Here is a 10,450-nt window from a genome sequence, read left to right on the forward strand (position 1 = left end):
CTTGTGAATTGTAAGTTTGGGAGCCATGGTTTTTATCTCTTTGTGTCCTTGATCAGTGGAACTTTCAACAGAAAATTAAGTTATGTTTTGAATGGAAACAGTACAAACCAGAGCTTGAATTGTTATTAATAAAAACATAGGTAACGGAAATTCAGATTTCAGATTTAGAATTCAGATTCAGATTTCACAGTATGGGAGTGTGATGGATGTTCGATTATGCTGCTTGATCTAGAAATATCTTGCAGAGCTTTTTGGGAGATCTTTTGAAATAATCAAATTTGTAAAATTATAAATTCCAAAAGTCATATTTTGGGATACTTTTTGATAGATATAATAAGTTAAAATCATCATTTTTAACATGCACCAGATTGCACTATAAAAAATTAAATGTTAAAGCTCTTTTACCCATTCCCCTCTTGGTTACTTCGCTCCCCCAAGTGGCGCCCATGCGCTGCAAAATCTCGCAGCATCTCTGACAAATGTCATTATCAACATCAACATCATCAACATCATCATCATCATCATCATCAACAACAACATCATCATCATCATCATCATCAACAACAACAACAACAACAGCATCACCATTTAAACTGTATAGTCAAGTTGCATTGCCTATATTTAGGAGGGGGAAAAATCAGACTCGGACCAAAACTATGCAAACAATGATGGAAACTAAGAGTAAAGTATATTTTGTACAATACCACATTTCATTGCAACTGATTGACAAATTGCTCTACATCGACGTCTGATCGACAAATTGCCCTACATCGACGTCATTTACGTCGATGTAGAGCAATTTGTCAATCAGTTGCAATGAAAAACATCTCAATGGAAGAATTTCATGAATTTGAATGATATCACATTTGTCTTTCTTGCTTGCTCGCTCACTTGATAGACGAGATGTATCGCGTCCCTGTCAAACATTTGTTTCCCATGCCCACTTTAACAACCCACAAACCCGAACTAACGACCAATCATCCAGCCAGGGACAGTCAGACCGCAACGTCCTGAAAAGCCTTCGCATTTATCGTACGCGTATGCATGGACCTCGCGGACATGAATACGTAATGAGCTGGGAGACCACATTTTTAGAGTGTCTGTAAATCTAAACGACATTATCAATCTTCATGATTTATATATCGATAAAAGGCTGAAGAGTTGTACTTTGATGAAATTTGACCACTTGAAAGGTTATGACATATAAAATATACTGAACAAGGAAATTATAAAACACAAAATTTGCATATTTTCCATTCTTCTTAAGGGGTACACTAGACCGACGAAATTAAGGTGGACCAAAATGGAAGAGGTATAAAATGAAAGAGGAAATATCATTCTATGAAAACATAATGACTTTATGTGGACTGATCCTATGAACGGGTCAGGTTGGCGAATAAATCATTGCGTTGTACAGTTAATTTTTGACGAGATTTCAGTTTGCCGCGAATACACGTTTCTGATTGGTTAATTCCCTCTGAGTGGCGAGTTGAACGCACCTCGCGGAGTGACAGTAAACGTGTACTCTACATAACAGTAATACACAGTGTGTAGATGACTGTGTAGGACCCTATGGTGTGTGTGTATGTGTGCGCGCGCACAATGTGTGTATACGCGCTCAGGTTCAGGCAACTGCAGCTGGTGTAAGATCTCCACGTAAACAACAAGAACAACACTCCAGTCTGATCGACGGCTCAACTTTGGCTTGAACTTTTTTTTGCCGGCACAACTAGATAAGAGTAGAGTGCATTAATAAGTAGCATACAAATCAATAATACAAGATCTAGCACTGTGTTTGCACACATGAGTTCTTTGGGGCTCTCTTTTTGGTATTAGAATAATCATTCCTTATTAATCCACTGTATAATTTATCTAATGATACCCTGGGAGCGTATGTATCTCAAATTACCACACTATGATTTTTACTCGACGAGACTTTCAATTTTTATTGTTTTCTAAGCGAGGGACCAATTCAGTTCTTAGTGTGCTGTTATAACAGGTATATCTAAAACGTTGACTATCATTCATGTGGTGATTCAACCTATGAACGGGTCGGGTTGGCAATAAATAGAAAGCCTTGTTCTAATTTGTCTCAGGGTCGTTTGGAAAATATCGATATAATGCAGAGATATGAATAATGATATCATAAGCTCATTTTGTATAATGTAGGCATTAAAAGGTGTGATTTATTTCAAATATTCACAAACCATGTCAATCGGTCACGGATAGTAGATCTTCATGTCGCCAATAAGTGAATCTCGTAGACCATGCACTTTGTCTCTGAATTATCTCGCAAAATCTCGGGTGCTGAGAAGGACATGCGCAAAAACCTGCGCGTACGATAAATTTTTGATTTGAGCTCATTAACAGCAGCGTTGCGGTCTGACTGGGGAGGTGTGACGGACTCGAGCAGGAAACTGCCATTTCCGTACACACAGTGGGACTGGCGCGACTGCATACTGTATGGCACGGCCCACTCTACTACGATCGCGATCACTGCTGACCCGGTATGTGGTGGTAGTGCTGTTGATCCCACTCGTAGTTTACGCTGTGTGTGAATAGCAGTAGCAGACGCCAACAGAGCAGAGTCCTTCGCGGTCGGTAAGATGAGGTGGTGGTGAAATCAGCACTTTGGTAACTACTTGCTATACTTGAAGACGATCATATTACATGTATGTAAGATGTTATGTTGTAGCAACTGGGACATGAGTAGACAGAAAGATCCGTCTGTCCGGAGGACTCCTTTATATTTTGCCATTGACGCTGTCCTCCGTAGGGGATCCCTGAAGCCAGACGCAGTCTGCTCCGATTCCCCGACGGACAGATACAGACCGATCTTTCGGTCAAGGACATGAGTGCAGGCAAGAATGTTAGTAGGCCCTATATGTAAACGAACAAAACCTGCAACTTCTGCTGGGGTGTTCAGTGACTTTTTGTATCAGTGGCTTCACCATGTTCACGTACCGTGCAGTATGGGCCCGGCCGGATGGCCCATGGGCCATTTATGGCGCGATGGTGGAGCGAGCTGAGCCAGCCAGACTTGTCCACGGCGCGCGGAACATCGATCATCCCTCGTAGAATATTTAAACATGCAGGCAGGCTAGGCTGAATCTTGCGGGCCACGTCAACAGCAACTAACTTGGCTTGTTATACGCAATCTCAGTGCACAATTGCCTAATTGACAAAGCAAGGGCCCAAGGCAAGGCATACTTTTAGACAGAAAGATCCGTCTGTCCGGAGGAGTCTTTTTTTTTTTTTTTTTTTTGACGTTATCGCTCTCCTCCGTAGATGTAGGAGGGGATCCATAAAGCCAGACCCAGTCTCCGCGGAACACATCCCCGACAACCAGATACAGACCGATCTTTCAGTCTAGACCCCGTTTACACTAATACAGTGCGGGGCCGGGCCGAGCCGAGGCCAAGCCCAGCCTCAATTGCGGTACTCGGCCCCGCAATTTTGTCTGTTTACAGTGCCGGGCTCAGCCTGGGCTTTTGATTCAAACCTTTCAATATTTTGTCATAGTGGCGCTCTGCTTGTAAACAAACGACCGTTATTGGGAGCGCGCCGGTCGCAATTTGGTTCTGCATTAAATTATTTGCATTTGGCCCAGTTTGCGTTTACAGTACTGAGAAAAGGTCAGGCTACCTCAAGAGCTTGGCCAAATGCGTGGCCGATTTTGGTACCGCATTTGGCCTTTTGTGCATTTACATACAGTGACATGAATCTTGGCATGAAAGGCCGCGGCCGAGCCGGGCCTTTTCACTCACTGTAAACGGGGTCTTACTCTGAACAGGGAGGTAAGACGAAAAAACTTCCTGCTCTGAAGTGGCCCGAGCCAGAGGCAGTGCGAAGCACGACACTTGTTAGTCGTTACAGCGAAAGGGCTGTGGGTAAATAGCTCTGAAGTCCGCATTAGGCCTACCGTAAGAGGCTAGGGCACCAAGATCAATGTTACCCTATTACCTGAACCGAACCCCAACCCTAATCCTAAACTCTAGTAACCGTACTAATCCTCAAGCCACCTAAATTTAATCATATTACGTATCAATGATTATAGTGGGGGTAATTACATATGGAACTCTTGCCATGATGTTGTCTGAGTTGTTCTACCTGTCCATGTGTGCCAAACTCTTCAGTATGACAGTAAACTTTTACAAATTACCGTAATTAATAATTTACTTTTTTTATCGAAGGTTGTTCCAGAAGGACTGAGGGAGTGGAGAGGAGTATGACCAGGAAGGTCTTAGTCACAGGGGCCTCAGGGCTCCTGGGCCGGGCCGTGATGGCCACCTTCCTGTCAGCCTCGTGGGATGTCCTGGGCCTGGGCTTCTCAAGGGCCGGTGAGAAGCTGAAGAAGGTTGATCTACGTGATTCTGAGGCTGTCAGGAGTGTGATTAGAGAATTTCAGGTACGGAACACTTGAGTGATGAGGTTGGGTGTGACTTACTTCAGTGACAGCGGTTTGTGCCATTTGGTCTTTGAAATGAAAGTTTAATTTCTTTATGTGGGCATATGAATTAACCAACTTTTTCTTCACAGCATTGTTTTCAATTCATAAAAAAATTAATGTCAAATTCTGTATATGCTAATGGTAACCATATTATCTGGGTAGTTTTACAGAAATTTTTCCCACTTACATAGATCTATGAGTATTCTTGCAAGCACTTCACTCATTTGTTTTTGTTTTGTTTTTAAACTGGCTAGTCCCATTCATCTTACTTACCCTACCTAACAATGAGTTTTGCATATCATGGGCAAGTGGGCTTGACTTCTCATCTTTCTCACTTTATGTCATTGACAAATATCCATACAGATTTATGCATCCATAGTATAAGCATTTCAGCAAACAAAGCCTGGCATGTCTTCTTTTTGTATTCTCCATCCATTGTACTGTTTTAACTCATCCAATCCTTGGGAAATCTTGCCTCAGAAATTATCATTATTTCATCAAATTGGCAACGCTGAATTATTATGTTTTCTTGAAAACAATTAGGTGGTGTTGATAAAAGTCAGTGCAGGTGCATAGAATCAGGAAGACACTTACAAATATTTGCCAGGTTGAAAGAGAAACAAGAACTTCAATCTTCTAAAATGGGTTGCCAATTTAGGAATCATTTATCAATTTAGCAATGACACAGAAATGTGTTGTGGGACTTGATGGGTTAAAGCGGAGTGGTGTTAATCAGTTTGTTGTCACTTTCCATCGTCCATCCTTCAGCCTAATGTTGTCATTCATGCTGCTGCTGAGAGGAGGACCGATGTTGTGGAGAGAAATCCAGAGGACGTCAAGCAACTGAATGTGGCTGCAACTGCAGTGATTGCGCAAGAGTGTGGTAATCGCCTAGCAAGCCATGATTCTCATCTGGGTTTATAATCATTGATTTTTCAAAGATTGTGGAAAAGTGCAATATCATGCCGTTCAGATGTCAGGAATCATTGTAAGGCAACTGAAAGGCATAATCTGCCTGTTGTGAGGGAAGCCTTGACACTTCAGTTTTTGGTTGATTGTTTTTCAGCTGAAACTTATTTCAGTTCATGAAAAGTCCTGATTTCTTGGCTTTTTGACCCATTGAGGGTGGTTTGATTTTGCTGCAACTTGCATTTCCCATAGACACCTGCCCAAGTATATTCAGCACTCGTCCTCAACAGGTTAATATCATGTGTTGTTGGAGGAAACGGGCTGAGAATTATGTCTTTGGTTTACCAGCTGTTGCTCAGCACAGAATTGCTCAAACTCTTCACTACAAACTGAATTCTTTGAGAATACTCGGGCTGGGGTTTATGGGAAATATATGTTGTAGTAAAACCAGCTCGTCTTCAATGGGTTAATTTAAAGAGTAGCATCTATGGATTGCCATTAAGATAAAACTTGTTCAGTTGCTACTGATTGTATTTGCATTACAGAAAAAAAAAAAATATTTCCCTGCCAAATTGGTTCCATAACAGAGTAACATATATTATTGAGTGCTGCTTGAAAGTGTGTATGGTATTGGTCATTGCCATCAAGAATTTCCTTGATTCTACATGTACAGCTTCAAGAGGCATCATGCTGGTGTACATCAGCACAAACTATGTGTTTGATGGCAAGAAGGCTCCATACAGGACCTCCGATGAACCAAATCCTCTCAACAAATACGGGCAGAGCAAGCGAGATGGAGAAATTGCCACTTTAACAAACTATCCAGGTATTGGCTCATTACTCAGCTAATTACTGTGATACAGACTAATGTACACTCTATGGTTTCTTGAGAAAATTTGTTGTTCATTGATAAATGTCTTTGTGTGAAAGAATTATACAAACATTTCTCAAAGTTTTTGTATTAATATTTTGAATGTGAAAAAAAAAAAAACTAGTCATGAGGTCATTCAAAATATATTCTATCACAATTCACATTTGCAGGATGGTGTGTTATCAAAGACACTTCTATTAGTAAAATGGTGGTATTAAGCAGTGGTTACCATGGATATATTTTTCTGTCTAAATAATGGTGTTACCCCAGAACAAGCACTTGTGGTAGTTAGTGGTTATGATTGTATGTGATGCTTGTGTAAATAGCATTGATAAAGGTAATGTGACCCCATCAGATCACCAAAAGATATCATTTCTAAAAATAAAAAAAAAATTAAAAAAAATGTGGCCTGATATTTATTTCTTGTGGCCCTAGCATGCAGTACTAAACCACTGCTAAAATATGAATTGATGGTGTTGTTGAGGTTGTTGATGATGTTGATATTAGTACATAAATGACTGTCATTGTGAAAAAGGTGATGATAAAGATCTCGATAATTTCCCTTCTGAAGGTGGTGCCATCTTGCGATTACCACTCCTTTATGGTCCAGTGGAGCGATTGAATGAGAGTTCTGCCACCTTCATCCTGTCTCAGATAAGGGACACCAGCAAAACGGTTGAAATGTGTGACCACCAGCAGCGCAGGCCGACCCACGTGAATGATGTTGCCCAAGTTCTCCTTCAGATGGCTGAAAAATATTCACAAGTGAGCATGTAACAAATGTTCATACACAAATACTTTCCATCAATATGTTTCACAAACATTTTCAGACACCTTGATTGATGACATTAATCCAGTGATTTGTGACTCATCACTGTGTTACTTTACAGATTGCAAATGATGTAGCCAGAAATATCAAATGTCAAATGAGATGATTTTAAATGGAAAGTGTGAATTGATGTGTTAAGTATTTAACTTGTGTTTAAATTTCTTAGTTCTGGCAAGCTGAACTCCAGCTAAATTCTAAAGCATATTTCCTCATAGATAGTGGAAGCTTTTTGAAATAAAGTGAGACAAATTGATCTAATCAGAGAGCTTAGAATAATTTTAATACTCTGTAACTGCAAAACACCAGACCCTGGAATTAACTGTATAACAGCTTTGATGATGGACTTTCATGGTGAGAAGTAATATGATATAATATATATATATATATATATATATATATATATATATATATATATATATATATATATATATATATGTATATATATATATATATATATATATATATATATATATATATATATATTATGTATAAAGCCTGTAGAAAGATGTCCTCATTGTTTGATGCCACAGATCTCAAACTGATACCTTAATGAGCTGTGTGAATTTAATTTTTTAACTAGGAGAGTCTGAGCTTTGAAATGTAAACACAAGTATATAACGCTATCCTGAGAACCAACTGTAACTGCATCATTAATTTATGGATTATCATTCTGAATATTACCCAACAAAGTGTGTATAAGGAAGTGGTTGAAGAGAAATGCATTTATAGATCTTAAGTTATCCATGTTGCATTATCATGCAAAGTATTTGACTGAAGTTGGTTTGAACAATGTCCTAGTGCTTGAGAACTGGGACATTGGTGTTTGATTTCATTCTATCAACAGAATGTAAGAGACCTCCCAAATGATCATGTTGGTGTACGTTTGTATAATCTAGAAATCAGGTTTCATGATAATCGGATGAAAAATGAATGAAAGAATTTGCAAGTCACATGCCTTCCTATGGCAGGGTATTGATTGTTACTTATACTCTCTGTGTTTATCTGTGATCTCTCATTGCTGTTGATTCTGTCTTTGCAGGGTCATGAGGTAAAGGGTATCTTCCACTGGAACACTTCAGAGCAGCTGACCAGATACCAGATGGCCACCATCATCACAGATGTCTTCCAGCTCCCTAGTGACCACATCACTGCAAATACCAGCGCCCCTGCCGCGGGAACGCCCCGCCCTGCCAATGCCGCCATGGATGTATCAAGCGTGACCAGTCTAGGGGTCAAAGTATTAGATACGCCATTTCGGGTTGGCATCAAAGGCAGCCTGGAGTCGTTTGTGAATCAAAGATGAAGAGAACTTTTGTGACAAAATATATTGGTTGAGAAAAGGAGGGATGACAATGCTGTGAATGACATACAGTGTAAAATATTTTTAGATATTGGTCGCATTTACAGCTTCATACACCTTGTATTACTAGGCTGATTTTCGAGGCTAGAGGAATATTTCAGAGATTTATGAAAAAGTGTATTTTAATCTTTTTACAGCAAGTATATTTTCATGTGAAGAAATGTAATTTAAATTAAAAATATACAGGGGAGTCCCGTTATAAAGAGGTCATTGGGTCTTGCTAATTTACCTTGTTGTATTTGTACCCTCGTATCCGTACACTTGGAACAAACCCACAGACATACACTGCATGGACATATCTAGTATTTTAGGCTTGGATACATACATGTAGTACAATACAATGTATTGATGAATAGGAAAACAGGAAATGGGATAGGAATGTGCAAAAAGAAAAAATTGAATGTTTTATATTTGACAATGATCATGTCTCGGACAAGACCTGCCTTTTGTAACGTATGTAACTGAATCAAGACATCATCTACAGACTGTCTTTGTATTATCTCAATCACATTATACAACAGTGCTGTAGGTGCAAACTATTGGTAATGAGGGTATGCAAATAAAAAACAAAAACAAAAAAAAAACATGATCTGCTCTTTGAATATGGACCTGTGAGCGCAATGATTCTCAGAAGTACACAGCAGTGCCAGTGATGGCTGATAACTTGTGCTCATGAATAATGCATCACTTTTCTTAGCTTCTGATCTGACAAGTACACCACTGTAGTTTCAGTCAATGAATGCAAAGTATTCTGAGTATGGATGGAAAGCACACACATTCTTATCCCTCAAACAACAGTGCCAAATATGGATGTTTCCAAGTCAGTCATACTTCTACAGACAGTGACATCTCCCTTTAAAGCAATTGGCAGACCTACATTACTCTTATCCACTAAGCCAATCAGAGCTCACATAGCACAGAACACACATTTATGTGACACGCATCCTTTGGGGAGTCATTTACTGCAAGCACGCAACAATCATATGGATAAGAATAGAGGGTGATTATTCAACAGTAATTTGCTGGTTTTGACAACATGTGATTTTGCCTGCTGTTTGGTTTGGGACAACAATTTTGTATTTGCACAAATTCTTCTTATTTTTTTTAGCACATAATTTATCTCACAATCACAGAAACTTCGAATTCCCACAGGTCAGCGCGGAAAGATTATTTGGAATGTGATGATTTCCCTCTTTAAGAGCTGATACGAATTGTATTATGCAACCTCGCTATTAACGGGACTCCCCTGTACCAAATATTTATGTACAACCCTAGATCATCAACTTTACCTTGATTTGAGCTGCACCTAAGGTAGTCATTAACAAAGCTTTATAAATTTGCAATATATTGCAGTATATTTATAGATGCATTAGTCTGTGAACATGAAACTGGACTTATATTTTCTTTATTGCTGTTTTCCATTCGTAATCCTCAGAAACACTTACTCCAACAATTCATCTTGAGGTGGTCTATAGAATCTGTGATGCCAAAGAATAATCACTCTGTAATTCATCAAAATTTAAAGAAAGTTACTATATTTTCCTTTCAAGGTGAAGTTATGTAAAGCTGCAGACTGAAAGGGGAGAGCAGTCATGGGTTGAGTATTATACACTGTATCATGTATAGGTCAGTGAAGTTCTAATTCTTGTAATCAGATCAGTGAGTATAACCATCTACCATATAGTTTTAACAGGAGCAGTTGCTTGTCCTTGCGATGAGCAGGGGTTGAGGTTATGGTATCTAATAGCAACTTTTGTGGCATTCAAACTCTAGTGACCAGGCAAAAGAACTGCCCACTGCCATGTGAAATTAAATGGCCACTACATACAGGTATCTCTCCAGTGGACAAGAGAGAACAATGTGGACAGTCTTTTTAGCATCATGTCTTGCATATTGTTAGCACTGGTGATTAAAGGTACAGTATATTATTGGTTAAGATAAGGATTTAGCTTTTAACTTTTTGTGAGATGCTTAGAAACCTCATCATGAAATGTTAAAGAGTGCACAATTCTAAGTGGAATTCAAAGTTTG

The 10,450-nt window shown here is 39.2% G+C and overlaps 1 protein-coding gene across 2 annotated transcripts; it reads left to right on the forward strand.

Moving 5' to 3' along the window:
* Window positions 1-2,439: 2,439 nt before the first annotated feature.
* On the forward strand, window positions 2,440-8,969 carry LOC140234910 (methionine adenosyltransferase 2 subunit beta-like). 2 transcript variants are annotated; one of them, XM_072314951.1, is made up of 6 exons: window positions 2,440-2,634; window positions 4,194-4,408; window positions 5,219-5,333; window positions 6,033-6,185; window positions 6,802-6,995; window positions 8,099-8,969. In XM_072314951.1, exons 2-6 carry the CDS (start codon window positions 4,229-4,231, stop codon window positions 8,360-8,362), a joined length of 906 nt encoding a protein of 301 aa, XP_072171052.1. In that variant the 5' UTR covers window positions 2,440-2,634; window positions 4,194-4,228; the 3' UTR covers window positions 8,363-8,969. The 2 variants fall into 2 exon arrangements, with proteins under 2 accessions (XP_072171052.1, XP_072171053.1); XM_072314952.1 differs by having other exon boundaries at window positions 2,590-2,601.
* Window positions 8,970-10,450: the final 1,481 nt, after the last annotated feature.

This window comes from Diadema setosum, chromosome 11 (genome assembly GCF_964275005.1).
Source record: "Diadema setosum chromosome 11, eeDiaSeto1, whole genome shotgun sequence".
In the NCBI taxonomy this organism is placed as follows: domain Eukaryota; kingdom Metazoa; phylum Echinodermata; class Echinoidea; order Diadematoida; family Diadematidae; genus Diadema; species Diadema setosum.